At 38.7% G+C, this 25,223-nt stretch overlaps 2 protein-coding genes across 4 annotated transcripts in view; both read left to right on the top strand.

The window, feature by feature from the left end:
- The window catches only part of LOC139148107 (cholesterol 24-hydroxylase-like), a 70,702-nt gene extending 58,013 nt beyond the window's left edge, over positions 1–12,689 (top strand). The window contains exon 15 of the mRNA XM_070719408.1: positions 12,603–12,689. The gene's annotated coding sequence lies outside the window, so the exon portion shown is untranslated. The remainder of the gene's footprint in view (positions 1–12,602) is intronic.
- A 23-nt stretch (positions 12,690–12,712) lies between these two features.
- LOC139148105 (cholesterol 24-hydroxylase-like) overlaps positions 12,713–25,223 on the top strand; it is a 120,490-nt gene continuing 107,979 nt past the window's right edge. For 2 of the 3 annotated variants that reach the window (XM_070719406.1, XM_070719403.1), the window contains exons 1-2: positions 12,713–12,870; positions 18,096–18,173. In XM_070719406.1, the coding sequence (XP_070575507.1) occupies positions 12,719–12,870; positions 18,096–18,173 (230 nt within the window). In that variant the 5' untranslated portion in view covers positions 12,713–12,718. The remainder of the gene's footprint in view (positions 12,871–18,095; positions 18,174–25,223) is intronic. The other variant, XM_070719404.1, reaches the window with a different exon arrangement.

Here is a 25,223-nt window from a genome sequence, read left to right as displayed (position 1 = left end):
TCACCGATGATAATGTGTTTATATTTTCCAGTCGGACTCGATGCAGTGGATGATACATTAACCTACGTACATAAGGAATGGGCCGGCACGAACACTTTAATAATCCTCGACGACTGCGCCTCGTCCAAAGATATGAAGAAGCGCAGTAACGTTTTAGTCCAACTTGGTTTCAGCGCAAGCACGACGGATTATCTGTCTGGGTTCTGACTCAACAATATACTAGTATTAGTAAACCATTTAGGGAAAACATACAGATGTTAGTACTATTTTACACACCGAACAAGATAGACAACAAAACTATTATAAAAGAATATGGAATGGAGGTGTCAGAAAGGAAGCCGTGGGCCTAATCAAGCAATTGAAAAGTAGACCATTCAGTAAACTAGTATTTCGTTTACGGCATCCGTATAGTATGAGATTTATAGAGGGTCCGGTGGCCGCCGATTTTGGTACTATATAGATGCCCTCCGTACGACATAAAATTTTTCGTATAATATAACAATTATGGAAGCTGAAGGTACTCTTAGAGAATTATATTACAACCCGAAACTGGTTTTGGAGGTGTACAAAATTGTATGACGCAGCACGGGCCAGCGGACTCCACGTCACTAAGAAAGAGGTGAAGGACTGGTTAAAAACTCAGCTAACTTATAATCTACATAAACCGGTACCTCGTTCTCGTGGGGGTGGTTCGGGCGGCCGACACGTTTTTGTAACATCGATAGACTCACAGTGGCAAGCAGACCTTGTGGAATTCCCTGCAGCATTCGCAAAAGAGAATCATAACATTCGATACATGCTAACAGTAATCGATGTACTCAGTAAATATGCCTGGGCTAGGCCAATACAGTCAAAAACGGCCGATGATACTCTGAAGGCACTACAAGACGTGATTAAGAAATCTGGGAGAAGGCCCGACAAACTTCAGACAGATGAGGGGCGGGAATTTACTAATCGAAAAATGCAGGGGTGTTGGAGGAGGTGGGAATTCACTGGTTTCACACCTACAGTGACAAAAAAGCTAGCGTCGTTGAACGTTTTAATCGGACGCTTAAGACGATGATGTGGAAATACTTTACATACAGACAGACACGTGAATGGCTTTCTATTCTACCCCACCTTCTCGAGAATTACAATAACACCGTTCACGGAAGTATCAAAATGAAACCCAGGGACGTAACAGAGGAGAACGATTGGCAGGCATTTTATACACTATTCGGTCCTGAGTTAGCAGCCGGGGGAGCCAACCCTGAATTCAAGCCGGGAGAACGTGTCCGAATTACAAAATACAAGACCACTTTTAAGAAGGATATTTGCCAAATTGGACAGAGGAGATTTTCGTAGTTTCAAAAGTTGTGTACACAGCTGGCTTGGGAACACCACCAGTTTACAAAATAAAAGATCTGAATGGAGAGGAAATACTCGGCACTTTCTATTCTGATGAACTTCAGAGCGCACCTTCAGAACGCAACGAGCTGTACAGAGTAGAACGAATTTTGAAGACGAAAAAAATTAGAGGAAAGAATATTATCTGATAAAATGGAAAGGTTATCCAGAAAGTTTCAATAGTTGGGAGCCGGAGGAAAATGTTATTAGAACTTCGTAAGTTCCTGTGCTGGTACTTGTCAAGTACTACGTAAGTTCCTGTCCATGGTACTTGTCAAGTACTACGTAAGTACTAACGTAAGTATTTACGAAAGTTATTCAATAAGTACCATGGAAAAAGTCTTAATTTCTTGAAAGCCGAAAGTGTCAGTTTACCACCCCACTTCCACCCCCCACCTGGCCAAGTATTTATCATGTACTGTCGTAAGTAATGTTCACTTACTGCATCTTTTTCGGCCGTATGTGGATGAGGTGGTACCCCCTCAGTTCCTCCGGAGGCACATATTAAGTTTGCAAGATCTTCAAAACGACTTCTCATGTTGCCATAGTCCGTTCTTTCGAGTCCCCCTTGTTCAGCTTTATCGATAAGTTCTGGTTGAAGTATAATGTACACAACTGACATGAGCCATAGACAAGTAACTTCAAAGTCCGGTGTTACAGAACCGTAGGGTTTCATAATGTCAAGTGCTCGTAGGTCAAACGAAGCATTATAAGCACACACAGATTCACAAGCGTTAAGAAGTTTGTGTAGGTTCTTGAGTGAGACTCGAGGTTGTTCTAGTTGTTCTTGACCAGGTGGGAAGTACGCTTTTTCAAGTTCACCTTCGGAAAACCGTCTATTAAAAATCCCTGGCTGCCGCCGCTCCATGCAATTCCAAAGTCAAAAGCTCGTGGATATTCTACTGGTCCGACTGTCTCAGTATCAATTGTTGGATTAAGTATATTCTTGAGAACGAGGGGGGTAAGAGCGTTCCGAATTACCAAACATGGAAGCCTATAGTCGTGGCAAATTTCTAAGAAAGTCTGTTTGAACTTGTTGTGAATCTCTTCTAGTTCTTCTAAGGCGGCTATTTCGTACGACCTGGCTCGAGTCAACACATTCCGCCTGCAATAATCCCAAGGCATATCTTTGAATATGATAATGAAACTGGGTAAATGGTCAAATGCTCTAGAAACAATCTTTTTTTCTTCCCACTCCGTGGAAACGCCCCGGATTCGAGAAAAAGTCAGATGTTGAATTATGGAAGAGTCACAAATAATGTATTGTTCTGAATGGAGGGCCCCCTCCCCTCCCTCCTCCTCCCAGCCTGACATTGTAAACTAAGAGTATGTTCTATAAACTGATTCTGAAAATCGGCAATCGAAACGGGGAGCGCCCATTATAAAAGTCGGCAATGTTGCTGGAAAAACTAGTGTCAAATTCTGGTACGTGATACGGATCCAAATTTACTGCATCGTAACTCTTACCACTTCCAGTTGGTCCATTTATGAATATGTATGACATTTTAGGATACTATATCATAGAAAAAATTTTTAAATTATTTTTATTAAGATATATACGATAAGACAATGACAATCCTTTCTATTTCAACTGCAATAAAAATACTTGAAACCGGAGAAGAGAATATTCAAATCAGTGACGAAGGGAAACTCATATTTGGTGAATCATTGGTAGATCCTATTATATATGTAGACAGTGAGCTAGAAGTGGTTTTCAACATCGGACCTAAATATGGATCGGGAGGTGATCCTGCTACATGCGATGGGTGTGTGTCCGTTGGCAACCGAGTCTTCAAAAGTTTACTGATTTAATAATATTCCGTACCCTAGGTGAAAGTTTCGATGCAAGCACTGCTAAAAGTTATGCTGCAAGCCTGGCCGCTCACTCCAAGAATCCTATCGGAACGAATTCCTGCGGATTTTACAATCCATCTAAAGTGTATCAGAAGCGAGGAGCGAGGGGCCTCAGCCAGTGGCGTATTTTAAATTTCAGTTTAAAAGAGGGAGAGGGAGAGGGGCTCACGATTTCGCTACATGTATTGATATGGTTCAAGAAATTGACTGCGGTTTTAAAACAGTGAGCCCGTTACTACCAGTCCGAGAAAATCCTGCTATTGTACCTCGTAATATCGAAAAGGTAGTAAGATAGAATTCTTAGCATTTAAACCGCGCTTAAGTAAGCGTGCTCTTTCTTTCACTGTTGAGAGATTAATATTTTGTGCTGCGCCTAATAAACCAGAAATTCAAGATGTGGAAGAACTAGTCGACTTAGAAAGATTAGGCGAGATATATAAACAAATAAATGCTGCCAAAATATTATAGTGGATTTTGATGACCTATCATAGAATAATTATTTTTTCATTTTAAAAAATTTAGGATAGTATATATCATAAAGATTATTATGGCCCGTCGATTACATACAGCATTCAAGGGAGCAGTTTTACGAAAAGAATTTCCTGAAGTCAAGCGAGTCAAGGATATCGGGGAGCTGGTGGATATTGAAGGTATGGTCAAAGAAACGGAACGAAAGATGTACTCTGTTTATACCGAAATGGAAGTCAAATTATCGGATCCGAAAACTGGTAATACACAATCGCGTTCATTGTATGTTAAATTAAATGATACATACACAAAAGATGTAAGAGGATCGGGATCGGATGTGGGGCAACAATTAATAGATCGCTACGATCGTATGCTTGATACAATTGAAATGTTGAGGGTTCTGGTCTCGTTCTCGAGGAGATACTTAATTTTGAAGTAATTCTAGTAGAAGTTTTACTCGGGCTGGGGCTGGCGCAGTCCAACTTCCCAGATGGTTAAAAAATAAGCATTGTGTTAGCGATCTGGTACTACCTTCGGGCAGCGAGAACTGTTTTCAATACGCCATCGTAGCAAGTTTAAAGTTGGCCGACCCCGAGTTTCGTGAAAAGAGGGTGGTCAGGTAAGGAGAAAATGGAATACGTACGCCCCATTTATGGCTGACTACTGTTGGGAAGGTATTCCCTTTCCTACGCCCGCCGATCTGACTGTATTCAGGCGCTTCGAGCAGCAAAATCCGAGCGTCAAACTTCAAGTATTTCAGATCTACGAGAATGATCCCGATCCGTCCGGCATAATGTGTTATATAGTAGCTGTAGCGGAGCCCCTGACGGAACGGAAGGCGGAGCCCGTTCCGAAGGTGATAGGAATCAAATAGCAAATATCTTACTGATAGTTGGCGAAGCCCGAAGGTGCCACTTCATACCAATTACTGCGTTAAATCGCCTTCGTATTCTCGTACTAATCGAAAGAATGAGCGCAGAAGGAAGTGTATTTGCCTGGTTTGTAAAAGAGGTTTTAAGTCAACAGAAGAATTAGAAATACATCAGGTGTACTGTGGAACAGACGACGCCCAGCCAGTTTTTCCTAAGGAAGTGTGTCAATTCGAAGGACATCGGAAGAAGGTCCCGCCCCCTACGTCGTCTATGCAGATACTGAGGCAATTATTGAGAAGGGACCGGTCGACACATTCCAATTTGTCTTTCGTATGTTATGGTGGAACGGGGGTGGGGAAGTTCCCCTTCGGAACGAGGCCCGGGCCGACCCACTGTTTATGGTAAAAGAACATTCACAGGTCTCTCCTGTGTTACAGACTTTCTAAAGGATATGAAAGAACGGGCCGAGTATTATTCGAAATCGTATTATTGGAAAATAATACCGATGAGGGATCCTTCTAATTACCGGCGCGACGGATGTGATCCAGTCTGTATTGCATGTGGAGAGCCGGCAGTATACCGAGTAGTGAAGGAGGAGGCGACCTTCTATTGCGAGGGTTGTCGCCCGTCGAGAACCATTCCTATCTACTTTCACAACCTCAAGGGATACGATGGTTCTTTTATTTTGAAAAAGTTACATGAAATAGATGATGGTCCCGGACAAGAGCCAATTTAATAGCTAAGACGAGCAATGGTGGAATTATGGTCTCTCGAAAACATTTATTTTTAGTGGCTCAATTGTTGTCGATGGGAAGAGGGAGATAAAGAGACGTTTATTTTCTATAAAGTTTATGGACAGTGCTCAGTTGATGATGGGGTCATTGGCGAAGTTGGCAAAAACTGTGCCGGAGGCCACGGGTGGACGGCGGCCCCACTTTCGTACCCGGACATTCAAAGGGCGAAAGGTTTCTTCCCCTACGAATATTTAGACTCGGTTGACAGACTGGGAGAGGGTGAGCTCCCGGAGAGGGGGAATTTTATAGCGAATTGACGGAAGAGGGGATTTCAGAGTCTGATTACGAACATGCATTAAGAGTATGGGACGAAGTTGGATGTAAGACGATTCGTGATTATATGGAATTCTATTGTGAGACTGACGTTCTACTTCTTGCAATATATTTTGAAATTTTCGTGACACATGTTTAAAAGCATATAAGTTAGATCCGGCCCACTATATGTCAGCGCCCGGCTTGACATGGGATGCTATGTTACTTTACACAGGTAATAAATTTGGGCTCATTCAAGATGCTGAGCAGATGAATTTCGTACAGAGGGGGATTCGAGGCGGTATCAGCCAGTGTAATATTCATTATTTACAGACAAATCATCCGCCGTCGCTGGGGAAGCTGGCGGGAATTACGATCCGGAGAAACCGGTGACCGAAATAAAATATCTCGATGCAAACAATCTCTACGGCTGGGCAATGAGTCAGGCAATGCCTACGGGCGGACTTCATTGGATGACGATGGAAGAGTGGGAGGAATGGGAAGAAGGGGGCGGAGCCGGCGGAGCGTGTTCCGGAGGGTGGGGACCCGGCGCCACCTTTCCACCAAGTTTTCTAGAAGTAGACTTAGAATATCCCCCCGAATTACATGAAGAACACAGCGATTTGCCATTAGCGCCGCATCACTATGAATTTCCGAGGCAGGGCGGTCGACTGATTACAAGTGTGATGGATAGAGAGAGATACGTCTTACACTACAAGTTGCTGGAATTCTATCTTCGGATGGGAATGAGATTGAAAAAGATTTATCGGGTGCTTGCTTTCGATGAGGCTCCATGTCTCGCGAAATATATTGACTTTAACACTAAAATGAGGGCAAAGGGGGGGACAGATTTCGAAAAGAATTTCTATAAGCTGATGAATAATGCAATGTTCGGTAAGACAATAGAAGATGTTCGAAAGTACAGAGACTTTAAATTTGTTTCGGACTGGAACGGCACGGATAGTGGACGTAAAAAGATTCAGAAGTATAATCCAAAGATGAAACATATAACTTTCATAACTTCCGAAGAGGATGGTGATTCCTGCGACAGTGCCCTACTGGAACTGAAAACAGATGAGCATAAATATGTAAAACCAGTTTTCATCGGCGCCGCAGTACTGGAACTTTCTAAGCTGCTTATGTATGAGACGCATTACAATTACTTTCGGGTCAAGTTCCCTGGAATACGATTAGCCTACATGGATACTGACAGTTTTGTTTACAGTGTGCCAATACCCTCCCCGGACCCGGACGTAACTTTCAATGATATAGTCCGGGAAGATGTTGAAAAGAATGGTGAGAAGTCTATATATGATACTAGTGGGATGAGTGGGCCATGGTGGCCCCCAACTTTCCGAAGATTAATAAAAAGTGATAGGTAAATTTAAAGATGAGTTGAATGGTGAACCTATTCTTGATTTTGTTGGCATATGCTCGAAAGTGTATGCTTTTCGAACTCCCGTTTCCGAGACGAAAAAAAATAAAGGGGTGAAAGATGTTTGTGTTAGAAAACATTTGAACTTTGAAGATTATAAAGATCTATTTGAAACTGGGAAGAAGCCGGAGCCGGCACAGTTTGTACAGTTTGTACGGAAAAAGGCTGGAGAAATCCGTAGTGAAAAGCGTAGTAAAATCATGATGGCGCCAAATGATATCAAACGTGTGCAGTTATACAATCCAGACACGGGCGAATGGTTGGCAGAAACATGGCCGATAGGACGGACGACGGGTCATGGTTAAAATTGTAAAGACATTAATCTACTATTTTCAATAAAGACTAGGGCATCACTGATAACATAAATGTGGGCAAATATATTATCATTGTGAGCGTCATCGCCAACCCACGCGGTATCTTTCTTCAGGATCTCAAGTTGAATTCCGTCCTTTGTGTTCATTACTTTAAACCATTTCCATGAAACTCAATATCTTTAAAGCTACGCAGATCGATAAACAGACAGAATTTATTCTTCAAATAATCGGCCTCATCTATATCAATTTCACACCAATCTTTATCTTCAGCAAAATACCGTCGCACCTCTCGCCAAAATTGTCTTGGTATCATCTTCTGAGCGTACACTTTATTTGCAATGCCTTCAATCATTACAGACACAGATTCAATGGAGGGGTTAATGAAAAGTTCACTGTTCAGTTCTGCCTGATTCTGATTTTTAGTGAAGAGTATAGCGATACCTCTAATGCTACGTCGTGGTACATTTATATTTTCATTGATAACCGTGTCCGATTCTTTGAATGGGATTTTTCTAAAATAATGTATATGCTCGTAAAGGTAACTTTTTCCACCGTTGTAATAACCAGCAGTTGACCTCGCGAGATCGAGGTCAGAAATTGTCTCGTATTCCATTTGAATGTTTTTTAATTTATAATTGGTTGTAATAACTGATTACTGACAAGTAATTGGGGGGCGGGTGCCAACGTAATTTCCCATTCAATATGACTCCCTAACGCTTTTGGATATGCAACTCCATGACCTGTTATTAGGGGATGAGTGAGACGAATAGCATATTTTGTTTTATATGTGTCGAAAAGTAACTTATCGCCCACGACGGCGGCATCTGCATCGGTCGAACCGCTTCTTAATTTTCTTAGATTTTCGTTCTGAATTCCATACAGTGTCATGTTCGTTCTCTCCTTTTTATGTTTGAAGAGATCGCGATAACATTCAATAAGGTTATATTTATTCAAATCGAAAAGTGTCTGGCCCTCAAATGTGAGTTTCATACGCTCCACCAAATTTTTTGCAACATTTTGTACTACACGGGTAGTTCCACCTCCCGTTACTTCGAGATCAAAAACCAGGTCGAAGTATCTGGAACTAAGAGTACTCCGCTTTCTAACTTCGGACATCGTATGATAAGTGTCTGGCCTGGATCTGCCTCACTTGGATTATGAGCAATCACGTGATGAGTTCTTTCTGACTTCGTTCCATTCGGTATTCGGTTGGTGAAAGTCGGTGATAATGTTCTATCGTACCCCATTTTTCGTGTAATGTATATAGTAGAAGAAAAAAAGAAATTACATGTTAAAAAGAAAATTAATCACATCTTAAGTTTCACTTCGTGTATATAATAACTTAGAAGAAAAATTCAAAAATCACATCTTTACGTAAATATTTCCGTCTGCCTGAAAGATAAATCGATTGCCTGTGTCGCGAATCAATCGAAGAACCCAATATTCTTGGAGATGATGAGCCTCTTGGTCATCCTCAGTATCCTGGAATACAGCTATGAATTCTAGTCGCTTAAAGAAGTTAGTCTTCTGACATTCCTTCACGAAAGCTAAAATGTTATGATAAAGATTATCATCTTTGAGTCGGACACCTGGATTTGCTCGAAGGATATGTCGATTCACTCGTCGGAGTTTGCACCATTCCAATTCGACGGAGAAACCAAACAGGTCTTTATTTTTAGAAAGAAACTTTGCAATATTCTTTTCACCAAACATGTTGATGCCGTAGGGAGTGTGATATATTAATACATAATTTTATTTATAATGACTAATGTTAATCCAGTTAAAAATATCCATAGCTGTTCTCCGACAAATCCGACAACCGATCCTGCTGTTTTTAATAGAAAACTGACGAGGGAGCCGATTAAACCTGGTATTGCAGCAGCACTTTTTGCGGCCAATGTTTTTAACCATTCGCCAAATTGCTTTACAATTTCTTTCGCTTTTGTATATACTTTGGGCGGACCTGAACCAGACCCGCCAGTTCCTGCTCCTGCTCCCCCTCCTCCTCCTCCTCTAGTCACAGCCAGGGCAATTGTTGATATTGTCATTCCAAGGGCAGTCAGTATTGCAGCGATTGTAATACCATTTCGTTTAAATAACTCTGTCAGCTTCAGCCTGAGTGACAATTCTGGATCGGAAATTACATCACGAAGAGACCTAGTCGACGCCAGTCTTTCACGTGCCCCACTGATCATATCAAGTTGTACTTCAATTCGATCATCAATTTTAGCTAGTCTTGTTCTGAGTTCGGGTGTAAGTTCTGTCTGCTCTAACAGATTTTCTCTTTCACTGTAAAGCTCATCAAGACGCATATTTGCCATCTTTAATTCATCAACAAAAGCTCTATATTCAGGGTTTAGATTGTTCCATTGGTCGATTTTATTTTCAAAAGCTTTTATTTTATCTGCATTACCAGAAGCATCTCGCCGTAACTCTGTCAGTTTATCTTTGTATATACCCATGTCTTCTGGCGTCATCTTCTCAGCCGGTATTTTATCGGTTATCACATCTTCAGAATGCAATTCACGACTCACATTTTCGGGCTCTGCGCTGTCCCCCGTCTTACTGTATACTTTAGTTACAAATTCATATCCTCCTGCTTCTTTTTTTACTGTCTTGAGCGATTTAAAACCACTTCCTGAAAGTTTTGATAGCCTGAGTTCTTTATAATACAGCTTTCCATACCTAATCTTTGCATTCAAAAATAATTCGTTTCGTGCTGCTTCATCAGTAATATTATTCTCGTTTAAGAATTTTTTAGCCATTGTATTTTAAGTTCTACTCCAAATTTAGTCGAAGGATCTACCTGCGGGCTCCGCGCGCTTGAGCTATCCCGGTAAGGATCGACTTCTGCAAGGGCATTATCATCGTCTATAAAGAATGTTTCAGCAGTAGCGTCATCATCCATTTACATTTGCATCATCTAAACCCTGGAGTGGTATATCTTCTCCTCCTTCTGCCATATTGTATTTCTATATTACTACAATTATTTTTTATCATTCCTTACATATACAGTAAAAAATGCACATCTCAGTTGTTGAAAGCGTTGAACAATTGGCTGATTACATAGAAAGAACAAGTGCTGCATATCGGCGAAGTTACAAATTAATGGGTCGAATTGATATGGCTCTTAATATTACTAAGGGAATTCTTGTAAGCTCTGCTGTAATAGCAGCAATTCCAACAGTTCCGGTACTGTTAGCCTTAACTCCTATACCAGGTGTTGTTATTGATGTAATACAAGGGAAAACTGGTGTAGCAAAGAGACGAGAGAAATATAAACATTATTATGTTCAATATAAACAGCTGCTTACACAAATACAAGAAAAAGGTGCAACCCTTCGGAACGAGGAGGCTCCGGGGTCAGAACTTATTCAGGACATATTTCATCAGGCGCTAGAAATTCAAAAACAAGAAGGATTTAGTCCACCTCTGGAAAGATATTTAAGACATTATGGATTGAATGGATATGAAATTTAGTTCGTACCGATAGGAACTTCGTGTTCAACATCAGCTAGACTCCGCGACCGGCCGGCCGGACTGACAACGGGGGTCCTTTATATAGGCTAGTTTGATGGTGATGACTCACACGCCGTACACCTTCGGAACGTGTATAAACATGCTCAGCAGGCCCGCTTAGTTCAGGACAATGCACTGCTGCGCGTGCGTGAGTTCGTATATAGGTCAGGGTCATACTTTAGTTACATGGATGTTAATTTTTCCTTCGCTTCATGTAGATAAATGAATAAAATGGGGTGTAAAATTCTTATTAATCCCAGTTGTCCACGTTTACTTTACTACTCATTACTAATTACAAAGTTCATTAAATATGCGAAGGAGAAGATAATTCACATGACATTCACGGTATCATCATAATGTTCTGAGATTGTCATCAGTGAAAAGTTTGATGAAATTTGTGCAGTGTCTATTGATATATGTCATGCATTTGATATGTAAATGAACCCTAAATTAACTTCACAATACTCAATGCTTCTAAACACATTTAGATATCTGTCGGATCAGTATCTGCAGCAGATGTAATCAAATTTGGTGCAGTCGTTTTTGAGTAATATGACTATTTACAAAAAAAACTTCATTAAATATACAAATGAGCTATTTATTATCTTGACACTGCCTAATGCTTCTCAGTACAATTAGATATATATCAGATCAATATTTGTTGCAGGTTTCATCAAATTTGGTGTAGGAATTTTAGAGTTATATCACTAGTAACAAAAGTTCATTAACTATGCAATGGAAGGATTATTGACACGACGCTTACAATATCATCATAATGTTCTGAGATTGTCATCTATGAAAGATTTTCTTGAAATTTTGTGCAGTATTTCTCGATATTTGTCGACACTCTCATTACTGTCTCAATAGGAAACCACTATATGAAAAAGTGATATTTCATAACTTCACTAATATGTAAGCCACAATAATCAAACTCTAATAGGTTTTTGTAATTAGCATATGGTCCTTACCTACCAAATTTGACTGGAATCTGATCATGTGTTTTTGAGATATCGTGTAAACAGACAGACAGACAGACAGACAAACACACACATTAACACACACACACACACGGACAGACAGAGAGACATCGGTATGATAGTAGGTCACGTGTGTGAACACGTGAGGTAAAAATGAAATGTCATAACTTCGTTAATATGCAAGTTACACTGACAAAAATCTAATCAGTTCTTGCCATTGGAATATGGTACCTGTCTACCAAATCTGAATTAGGCGTCTTTGAGTTATCGTGTAAACAGACACACACACACACACACACCCACAGACACATACAGACCTTGGTATGACATTAGCTCACGAGTGTGAACAAGTAAGCAAAAAACGGCAATATGGAATAGGCAGTTGGCTGTGGAAAACAAACCAGAAAATGATTGAATGTATGATATAGGATGGCGCCAGTATTTCCACAAAAGTAGCCGTACATGTACAACTGTCGGCCTTGAAATAATGAACCACCGCTGAGGGCGTGGTATCTACAATATGAATCAACTGCAGTGTGTATATTTTGACATCAAAACAGCTATGTGGTACATTGCTAATTTCATTATTGCTATTTTCACGCCTGTAAATATATATGACCTTTATGTGATCGATAAAAAAGCAGCATTTACTTGAACGCGAGTCTTTGTGTTATCTCTTCAGCGTCCTCTTACACAATTAATGCTGCAATGGCCTTGCCTCCCTTTTATAGGTGAGCTGCGTCTTTGACAAGGGCATTTGCAGTATCAGCTGCGTGCAGTGCAAAACAAGCTGAGAGTTACAGGCTGTCCAAGCCCTCACCAAGCGCAGAACATTTGTTTTTCAAGAATGGCGTTGAACCTGTTCACCCTCGGTTACCTGATCGCCTGTATCTGCGTCGTTATTCTGTTACCATTGGTTATTACTGGATTATTATATCTTCTTTACATTGCCTACATCCGTCTGAAGTTTGCACATATGCCTGGACCAAAGTACAGCAGGTAATACATGCATGATGGCATTCACCAACGTTAACATTTCTATTCCTCGGCCATAGGAAACGTAAACCCAATTGTTTATACTTCTTCGATCGCTTATATGAACCTCTTACAGTCTCCATGTCGGCGGCGTCCACAAAAGCACACCTCCGGGAGGAGAATTTAGAAGGGTCTTGAAAATGTCGACATATCAGGAGACCTTGACTGTCTTGAATGGGGCGGATACATAATATAATGATACCAAATGGGTACCGTATTTAACGTAAAAGTAAATCTATTTCTTTGCGATTGAGGCCTCACAAAAATGACTCATAAATAATACTATTATCTTGAAACTGACTGGTTAATTTCTATCACTATAAATCGAGCAAATTTTTCCAAAAGCAACTGTTTGTTGAACGCCAAGGTCGCCTATAAAAGGGGATTGTGGTAGTATTATGCAAATGGGACGCACTTTTGCTCCAAAATTTCCAGAATTCGACGTATGAACGGCGTTTATTTCCATCCAATCTCATATATGACATCAGTGAATGTATAGCGACTGCCTTTATGTCAAAAATAGGTTGAGAAACCTCGCTATTTGATTCGGAGAACACACATTTTCACAAAGCGTGGTTCCACATTGTCCATTTGACCTTGGTTCTAAATGCTTATAATGTATGTTGTCAGTGTGTTGTCAAACATGATTACTCAAATTCAAATTGCGGCCTGCGCGATCTTGATCCCTGCTGAGCACCACTGGCAAAGCGTACTGACTTGTCACTAAATCACCGTTATGTTCCCACATTGTAAACATACTCATCACTTAAACCACCGTTATGTACCTACATTGTAAACATACGCATACACAACAACATACATCACGATAAAAGACAAGTAATTAGCATACAAGAAACTGTGTTCTCTTTTTGGCATAATAAGTGGACCTAAAAGGGGGCCGTTTTGTATGTTATCCTTCAAACGTTGTGAATATTGTTACATTCAGAGTCTTCTTCACACGTAGTTTGGAAGGAATTCAAAATTTCATTCCTTCCTTCACATATCAAAACTGAATCTTTTCTCCCATTTTGAGGAGCTACATTCGGCATTGTGACCGCTTTGATCTTTGTTTATGTACAGTTGAGCTGACTGGAATTGAAATTTCAGGGTCGATTACATCGTTGCCACTCTCACTGGCTACATCAACATTGCGTAGTTTGTCATCGGATCCACACGATCCGATCCACACGAAGACTCTGTAGAGGTATTCCCGAGGGACTCAACAGCCTCAGTAACTTTTTACGTGTATTTCAAATACTTGTCTGGTCATTTAGTTCCTCTTTTTTGAAGTTTTCTGGCATAAACATCGTTAAAAGCAGCGCAATACATTGAAAAATGTATGCTCATATGTATGCAAATTTTCCACTACGTCACAGTCACATGTCATTTGAATATTACGAACGGTTGCCGATGCTTTCCGAGGTAACCTGTCCAAGGTAACCGGATATGCAATCCGGCATACCACTGGTTACAAACCTACCACTCCACTGTCTACGTCCAAACCGAAGACGTCACATCTGCTGCAGACAAAACACACTAAAACGTTTTGCTATTTATGTAGACGAATCTTCAGGCGTAGGTTGTTACTTATCGAATTGTATTGTGAATTATTCATTTTTTGCTGACGACCTGGCTTTGATTTGTCCATCTGTGAATGCTTTACGAATATTAATCAACATTTGTTAACACTATGGTAACGAGCATGATATTCTCTTCCATAGCGAGAAAACAGAGTGTACGGCTATGTCTGATTATTCTCGTTACGCACCCGAAGGGCGCGCCGATAAACGCAGATGAATGATGAAATTCGTGCCTGGCACGATACATTTTAGGCAAGTATGAGCCCCTGTCGAAATTCAAAAATACACCGACCCTCCTTAGTGGGCATTTGAAAAACACGGTGACCCCTCTCACAAAGTCAAAAATAGTGTTACCCCAATGAATTCACCAACCCCCAAGCCGAAGACACTGATGAGTCCCTGAATGTTAGTATCAGAAATGCATTCTTGAAAAAATGTTCGTTCCATGAACTGTTTGTAATACATCTCTTTTATCCAATGTCAACGGTGCCTCATGTCAACAGGCCGTTGTTGCTATGCTAATGCCTAGATATCTGCCTTAAAATCCCATGTTCCATTTTTAAAGACAAAACTGGTGATTTGACTAGTAAAGACAATTATAGACCGATAGTTTACAGTACTGTGAATCTAAGATTTTTGAATATGTAGTTTTAGAGCATCTACACACTAGAGCGATTTTCAATTCGGCTTCAAACACAGTCATTCCACCGACTTCTGCATTTATGTTATGAAGGAATTAATGAATTAATTACTATTATAGTTAATTAAATAGTCCAGTTTATGCTTGTTTTCCTGATGCTACCAAAGTCTTTGACAGTGTCAACTATATCCTTTAAAAATAATAGATAGAAACATGTGCCATGGTATTTTATTCGCGTTATCATGTTTTGGTATTGGACAAAACAATTCTGTGTTAGATTGGTTGATACATTATCCAGATTTTTCTCTCTAAACAATGGAGTCAGGCAGGGTAGTATTCTATCCTTACGACTGTTTAATGCGTACATACATGATCTTAGCACGCGTCTGAAAGGATGTTACAAAGGTTGGAATATTGTTGGATTTATGATAAATCGTCTCATGTATGCAGACGACATTTCGTTGCCGAGTCAATCCGTTGTTGGCTTGCGTACATTGATGTCAGGTTGCGAATCATACAGTATCGAACTGTGAAAAAATATATCATGTTCGAATCGAACATGATATATTTTTTCATCCTAAGAAATGAAAAGGCATGTTGTTTCATTCCAAGTAAATTGTGTATTGCTATTGACACGCTTCCGTCTGTCTATTTACATGTAACGGGTAAGAAATTGAATGTTGTGCGGAAACATACGTACCTAAGATATGTAGTCATGGATAATTTATCAGATAAAAGTGATATCAGGCGGAAGGCTCGTTATTCGCAAATTTTCCAACTGCAATAATGATGTTAAAGTGTCTCTGTTTTATACCTACTCCACCAATATGTCCTGTAAACAGTTATGGTGGCAATATATTCAGAGGTATATGAACAATCTCGGAGCTGCCCACAACAACGATTTTCGTATTCTTATGAGCCTGCCAAGTGACTGCAGTGTAAGTGTAATGTGCGTGACAAATACAGAGTGAGATCATTTAAAGCTCTCAGACGAATCATATTGTATAAATGTTCAGCTAGGTTGCACAGTAGTAATAACATTTTGTTGACTAAGCTTTTGAGCTCTGATGCATTTGTCGGATCTAAATTTTAAAAGCTTAGCGAAAGTCGATGCACTTTTAAATCTTTTTAATTTTAAAACAAATTACCTAAATACTGGCCGATATTTTAACATTCAAAATGGCCGCCATCCTTGTGTAAACTCTTTGAGGACAAATACAATTTTCAATTTTCATAAAACTATGAAATTTATTTACTTCAAGAGCTTTAAAATGGGCCCCAAGTTTGCAAATCAGAAAATCAGTATTGTTAAGTTTTGAGAGTCCGTATATTTACCACCTCAATATGCAGAATAGTGTAGGATAGATTTCATGGTTCGTCCAATGACCGAGTGAAAGTTACACAAATCGGTGGCGCAACAAGTAAACAACATCGGACATGAGTGTTCTCCATTGTTATATTTTCTTATTTGGTTGCATACTCAAATATACTCATTAATACACTCTGCGTATTGAAGGAACAAAATTATTACTTAAATCCAGCATTTGTCAAGTTTCTGCAAATTTATAAACGCCACGGGGGTTTTTAAATTTTCAAGCTTGTGACTATCGAATATTAATGAATTTATTATGCGAATAGTGAATGTAGACATTTCAATAATCTAACGTCTTTGAAAAAGTAATTGTGCTTTAGATATCTTGTGATATGATTATACATCTAAAACTGTAAAATCATCACATTAACCATTAGTGTTGTATTTGATTTTTAGGGACTGGTCAGTTTCTTCAGCCTTGGGGGGGGGGGTGGTGGATTCATGGGGGGGATCACCCTGTTTTTGACTTTGGTGGTAGGGGGGTCAACATGTTTTTGAAATGCCCAATAGAGGGTCAGTGTGTTTCTTAATTTCGACATGGCTCATACTTGCGAAAAATGCATTGTGCCAGCCACAAATTTAATCATTCAGTTGCATTTTTCGGCGCGCCCTTCGGGCGCATAACCTTAATAATAATTAGACATATCCTGGTGTATATATATATATATATATATATATATATATATATATATATATATATATATATATATATATATATATATATATATACAGTTTCATAAAGCTATGTCAAGATATCCTCAACTTTTTGAAAAATTCAATGTAACAGCGAAAGACATCATATATAACATAAGCCTCAAAATAACTTAAGTGTGGTGGTACCTGATCAGTACTGCTTGGGGAGCCAAGGCAGTTGACTGTATTGTTTTCAAATCCCCGAAACAGTCGCCTTAGTAAATAACTGATGAACACCCACGAGATTTGGATGATGTTATTTCTTTGCTGTATATTAATTGTTATAAAGTAATCCTGCTGATTTCATATCTTCATCATTCATATGACACTATCATCAATTACTTTACATCATTGCTGTATTTATTTCCATCCGAGTGAATTTAAACTGTTTAACTACTTTTGACTATATATATATATATATATATATATATATATATATATATATATATATATATATATATATATATATATATATATATATATATATATATATATATACAAAATGTATACAATGTCCCTCCCGGTTATCACCATAATGGCTGTATGGCAACCTCTGAACTTGGCACAGAGCGTACGGTCAGTATATATATATATATATATATATATATATATATATATATATTATATATATATATATATATATATATATATATATATATATATATATATATATATATATATGTACTGATTTATTCAATTATATACCACCTTTTGTTTTACAATTGTCGCGCGCGCGGGGGGAGTCACCCTGTTTTCGAAAGCTGGAATAGGGGGGTCAGCCTGTTTTCGAGTTGGAATAGGGGGTCGGCCACTTTTTGACGTCGGCAAAAAATAATCCACCGCCCCCCCCCCCCCCAGCCGAAGAAACTAACCAGTCCCTTATTCATATATTTGCTATTCCCAGTTTCTTTTTCGGTAACTTGGCAGACGTTAAAAGAGGATTCGCTGATGGAAAGACCTTTCCAACCATAGTATATGAATGGTAAGTCTGTGTCCTTAATGTAACAATACGTATAACCAAATGCTGCGTATTTCTTCCTGATTTGTCCATGTTGTAAATGCTACTACGTCGCAGTGTCATTGTATGTGATGCGCATGCTGATCGGTATGTATGTATTTATGTATGTATGTATGTATGTATGTATGTATGTATGTATGTATGTATGTATGTATGTATGTATGTATGTATGTATGTATGTATGTATGTATGTATGTATGTATGTATGTATGTATGTATGTATGTACTTACGTACGTCCGTACGTGTGTGTGCGTGTGTGTATATATGTATGGATATATGTATGAATTAATGGCTGGATGGCTGGCTGGCTGGATTGATGGATGGATACGGACAGATGGATAGATTGACACTCAGCCGTAAGGTTTAAATTTTACTGGGCTTTACGCATGGTATGTCCTGTTTAAAACAATTTCTGTAACTGGTGTCATTAAGTTATTCTGCAATAGTTATTATGAAATTTTATTCTCCGGTTGACAGGTCGCAGAAATATGGCCTGGTGTTTACGTTTTCCGTTTTACATCTAAATTATGTCATAATATCGGATGTCGTGGCTGCGAAGGTAATTATGTAATCATGTAAAATTTTGTATCAATGTATCGAAAATGAGTGAATAAGAAATCAAGAATAAGTAAATAAGAAGCAACATATTGCACTTCTGTTTAGCCTCCAGTGGCGAAATGGCAACAATGTATTTGTAGTCTGATGAAAATGCTTTAATCTTTATTATTAATTACCTTGGGATGTGCAAAGATAGTGTAATATTTTCCCACTGCAAAACGAACTTGGAGAAAAGAAATAAAACCAGCCTTTAAACATGGTTTTATTTGTTGTACTGAAGGTATATATTTCAGTTATTGATTACACTTGACAACAAGAACAACACTGACACTAGCAGCAGCAGCAGCAGTAGCAGCCACAACATTATCAACATCAACATCAACAACAACAACAACAACAACAACAACAACAAAAACAACTGCAATTAAATTACATAAGAATATACTGTTCATATCCTATCAACTTGTTCCTTGTAAAAGCACCTCTTGGTTACAGTGAACTGTCCAAAAGGAGCTACTCCTTATGACACGCTTAGTAATATATATGGACAACGATTTTTGGGTCACGGTTTGGCATCGGAACGTTGTCACGAAAGATGGGCTAAACGTAGGTCCATCATCAATCCAGCTTTCCATCGGCGGTAAGTGTTCATATATTAGTGATTAATCTGATATAAAATTTCGGTGACATTGTAACACCGTATTCGTCGATTCGAAGCACCATGCTATTATATATGTGGCATTATCATGGATCCGTGCATTGGTCATTCCAGACAAACTTCAAAAGCTAACTTCTCTTTAATTGTCTTACAGTTGATATTATACTTCCGCGCTACTTGATTCAAACACTATGACCTATATTTTTTTAATTTTCTGTCCAAAGATTTCTACGGCTCTCAATGGACCAGTTCAACGCAAGCGTCGACTTGCTGATTGATAAACTTAAGAAGAGGGCTGATGGCAAAACTACTGTGTCCATGTTGGAAGAATTCTATAAACTTGGCCTCGACATCATCGGAAAGGTTCGAACTACAAATTTTGGCATATCATTGTTACTGAGTGTAACCCTTTCACCACCATAATCGTACATATTTTGTTAAGAATACTGCTAATCTAACGTTTTTTTATACCGAGAAAGACATTATCAGTATGCTTGATTTCCTCATCGACAACAAATTTGTTGAGTTTGGAGGACACATTTTCCAATTGTTTATAGGAATTCCTATGGGTACTAGTGTGCTTCCCCTGCTTGCTGACTTATTTCTGTACTCATACGAGGCAGAATTTATGCAGAACTTAATCAAACAGAAAAAATGTCTCTGAAGCTAGAACATTCAACCTGACATTAGAATACATGGACGATGTTATTTCAATGAATAACTCCAAATTCAGTGACAATCTAGCTCTGATTTATCCTCAAAGAAACTACAGAAAGAGCTTCATATCTGGACATTTTCCTTGAATTTGACGCTAATGGTCACCTTTCTACTATAGGCTATATGACAAAATTAAGAGAGATGATTTAAACTTTAGTATCATCAATGTGCAATACCTCATTAGTCTCGCTTCCAGACCCCGTCGCTTCGCCAGTGCAAAGTGCGCCGCTGGCGGTAGGAACATGAAGTGATTTTTCCACTGGCTCCTCGTCGCTTCGCGACTCGCCATGTCCTACCGCCAGCAGCGCACTTTGCACTGTCGAAACGACGAGGTCTGGAAGCGAGACTAATACCTCATCAGTAATATTCCACTCTCACCAGCTTAGGGACTGGTCAGTTTCTTCAGCCTGGGGGGGGGGGCGGTGGATTCATGGGGGCGGGGGGGGGTCACCCTGTTTTTGACTTTGGTGATAGGGGGGTCATCATGTTTTTGAAATGCCCAATAGGGGGGTCAGTGTGTTTTTGAATTTTGACACAGGCTCATCATTGCCTAAAATGCTAGTGTCGCCACAAAATTCATCATTCAGTTGTATTTTTACGGCGCGCCCTTCGGGCGCGTAACTTTAATAATCAGTCATATTTTTCAGCACGCCCAACTTTAACATATCAAGCATACATACATCAGAGATATCTGTATGTTCAATATTTTTCAGCGTGCTCTTCAAGCTCATTACTTTAATATATCATACATCTTTCAGCATGCCCTTCAGGTGCATGACTTTAATATACAAGGCATATATATCAGAGATATCAGGATGTTTCATATTTTTTGGCGCGCCCTTCGGGCGCCATACTTTCAGAGATATCTTGATGTTTGCTAAGTGAAGGGTACCATTATGAAATCTGCATTTCATATGAAAGGATGAAAATTCCTGATACTTTTCTGTTCTCTCTGTGAGAATTCAGTATGAGAAAGCAACATGCACAAATATTTCACAATATATATTTGATACAGTGACTTATTTTAGAGATAGAAAAATGACAAGATATTTTTCCTTCTCATTGATGCAATTATTTTCCTTTGTTTCATAGGTTTTCTGTAGAAAGATGCTTTTTTATGAACAAAATAACAGTTAAAAAAGGCAGTTTTTGTCATTATTAGCTGTGCTTTTATGGTTTCAATGTTACACAAGAAAAGGTCCTCTCAGACACTGTACACATCAGATTTGGCTAAAAAAGCTCTCTATGGCTCCTCAGTAGATTTAATTGGATGGTTGGTAAGTCTTAACACCCATCAAAGTTTTTGATTCACTGCTTTTTCCTCTTTGATATTAATGATTGACATCCATTTCTGTACAACAGTTCAGGACATCTGGTTAAGCAGAGAAAGTGTGAAATACATTCACAGCTCATTCAAAATACAGCTCATTCAAAATGTACTGTATTTAAACTTTAAGATTGACACTTTGAAATTCCTATCTTACAACTGACATGTCAACAATTTCACTAAACATAGAATGACTATTTAAAATATAAATATATGTAAAATGTAAAATATAATATATATATATATATATATATATATATATATATAATTTATGTCCATCTTTTGTTTTACCTTTGTCGCGCCCGGGGGGGGGGGGGTCACCCTGTTTTAGAAATTTGGAATAGGGGGGGTCACCCTGTTTTCAAAATTTGGAATAGGGGGGGTCAGCCACTTTTTGACGTCGGCAAAAAATAATCCACCGGGCCCCCCCAGGCCGAAGAAACTGACCAGTCCCTTATGGGGTATACATTTCCCAGCTTATTCAATATGCAAGAGTATGTAGTTCATATAGTGATTTCGTGGAGAGACACAGCGCTCTCTCTCTTACAAATGTTAAATCAAGGTTCCACCAGAGAAGGATACGTCTCTACATTCAAGCGGTTTTTTTGGCAGGTATCACAAGCTGGTAGAGAAATACGACATATCTCTTCAACGAATGATCGCGTATGGCATCAGTGACATTTTGCCTTAGTTGATGATCATTACCCATTTGACTTACGGAATGATATATGGCGGTTGCCACATGTGGGGCAGGATGCGCTTACTATTTTCGAAACACGTGACATTACTTCTTGGTGTTTTTGCAAGAGGTACACATATGTTTCTTTCATTGATTTGACTTTGTTGTGTGTACTGGTGCTTTACTGTCTGTTCAGTGCTGTTTTGTGTCTATGTTTATAACAATGAAATATATATTACAAATTGTGAACAAGTGTTATCGGATTATGGATGGGTATGATTGTAATTATTGAACCTATCCCATTATTGTCTAGACTACGGTATAATTCGGCCGTTAGAGACGGAAATGGGATGAAAGAGTTAATCGTATCACAGGAGTTATTTCCCCAATTTTCAACGACGGGTTTCACTACTCCCTTTTCAGTTCATGTAGACAATCAAAGGAAAAGGTACAAAGTCGTCCACTATGTGTCACTATTTTCGTTGCAGGTGGCTTTTGGGACTGATTTCAACGTTATATTTGGGGTCGACAATCACTTTGTGGAAGCAAATCAACTCATCTTATCCGCCCTAATAAGGCGCTTGCGCTTTCCACTTGAAGACGTAAGTTAAAGCTTATGTCCTCCAATATTCTTTTAACACTTCTTACTAAAAATTACACCAGTTGATTCATCATGTATGTTCACATGCATGTGTTTATCGTTACGTGTTTAGTTCCATTTAATAAGAAGACAGACGAATGCTGCTCATCATTGATAAATTTCCCGCTCAACATTTCGTTCGTGAATACGCCGAAATACCAAAGTTTGCTTACAAAAAGGTTTCACTAAAATAGGCAGCAAACTAACCCCGTGCTCTAATCTCGATCAGTACAATCCGTGGAGCAGAGGGCACCGACAGGAAGTGCGTGCAGCTATAAGATTCATTCGTAAGATGGGACGAGACGTGATAGAAAAGAGACTGGCCACTAGATTGAACGGAGAAGAAATGAAGGAAGATGATGTGCTGGGTTATATTCTCAAAGCATCAGGTGAACAGTTTAAGTTATATTGTGTAAAATACTTTGACTGACTAATTTCTTGAGTATTTCTGTCGTGTCTCATGACCACTAAATATACTATGTCCAACTTGTCGACACAATCTGAATGTGTGTTCTGTCTGATGTTATTGTTACCAACTGAACTTTAGTCCAGATAAAAACTCATTTGTCAACATTTACAACAAAACTGCTTATCGCCAAAGCACAATTTGCATGGTTGATACAATATACTTTAAGATATTTAAGGAGACGAATAAGGAAATGCATCTTTATAGACTAGAAAAATTAATATACGACTGAAAGTTACTCCTTTCATTGACGGCATAATCGCAAAAATGGTAGACAATGACAGGTTATCGGGGAAGAATTCGTAATCAGTATGTGAAGCTTTTCCATCGTTTGTTAATACTGCTTTATTTCAAATAGTTTTAATTCTGCATTTTTTTCAAACCGATATTCTGTAGATTACTTGAAAAATCCGGAGTTTCAGATGGAAGATGTCGTAGATGACTTCTTCACGTTTTACCTCGCAGGTAGGAATCTAGATTATCTCTGTTTACCTTGTGAACAAATATTAATAGTTGAATTCTGGATTTTGGGAAAATACTACTGCACTTTTGGTGTAACGTCGGAGTGACGTCATACGTTTTCAATCAAATTTTGTATGGTTAATGAAGGAACAGTTGTGTATTTATTATTCGGTATCATACCGATTAGAATAAAAAACTAATAATATTAGAGTGGCCTTTTATCATCAGAAATGGCAAATTGAGACAATCAAAGAAGGATATTTGAATGTGAAATTCTTTGATGGCACTTTTTGTGTACATTTATAGAAGCATATAGTATTGTAAGATGTGCGTGATGATGAGCTTGTTATCTCTTGTCCCCTTAAAGGTCAAGAAACAACTGCTAATACAGCTGCCTTCGTGCTGATGGAACTTGTCAGAAACCAGGATATTCTGGAAAGGTGACTTGAAGGGTCTAGATATGAGTGAAATATCTATAATTAGATATTTATTAAAATATATTTATTAACCAGCTTACCTGTAAAATGCTTTCTCGCGGTATCTGTGAAATAGACGGCAGTAGGTCCGTCATAGTATCTCTTCCTAGCAAAAATTACAAACAGAATCGGTAGATAGATAGATAGATAGATAGATAGATAGATAGATAGATATTTAAATCTTCACAATTCCTGACAAGTGTGAATAATATCACGGTTAAGTTGCCCGCGATTGAAATATTGATCGCCCATGGGCTTTTTAAGACAATCGCATGTACATATAGACAAACCAGTTAATGGCGACTTCTCTACAGATTAATTTTCCATTTTTTCCAATGTTGTAAATTGGATGACATTTTTTTTATTTCTTTCACGACTTTTGTCCATTTCAAGATTTGTTATTGTTTTTTTATAATGAAGATCGATCGATCGATAGATAGATGAATAGATCGATTAATCGTTTAGAAAAATCAATCACTTGATCGACCAACTAACGAATCAATCAATTCATCAGTCGAGCTTGCGCCAGTCATATACAAGTCATCAATAGAAAGAAATATAGAACATCTTATGCAGGAGTAATATCATGTATCGCGATTCTTTATTGAATAATCAAGTCATATAGACATTCTACATGTCATGATTATTTTCCCAGAAATGTGCCGAGCAGCCTTGTGTTTATGTACGTCGACTTACATATTCACAAGAATCTAGGCTGCAAGACATTCAATTGAATAACATATACCTTTTGAAATTTCTTCGTTTATTACCATTCTTCTGCACATCTTTGCCTGACGGTTCAGATTCTATGAAAATAGAAATAAATCAGGTGATGTTGAATTTACTTCCCGGCTCTGTAAGCGTGGACTCAAAACTTGAGCCTTTCTGAAAAATCGTCTTGACAGGCGTTTCAAGATATCGCTATAATCTCTTACATCTTTTAAAACAGAGTAAGGAAGGAAATAGACAATGTTCTCTGTGGAAGAACGGAAGTTAAATTCGAGGATTTGGCGAAATTTACATTAATGTC

Source organism: Ptychodera flava, chromosome 13, assembly GCF_041260155.1.
Source record: "Ptychodera flava strain L36383 chromosome 13, AS_Pfla_20210202, whole genome shotgun sequence".
NCBI classification, from domain to species: Eukaryota; Metazoa; Hemichordata; class Enteropneusta; family Ptychoderidae; genus Ptychodera; species Ptychodera flava.
The sequence above is the reverse complement of the archived record's forward strand: the minus strand, read 5'-3'. Positions and strand labels throughout refer to the sequence as shown.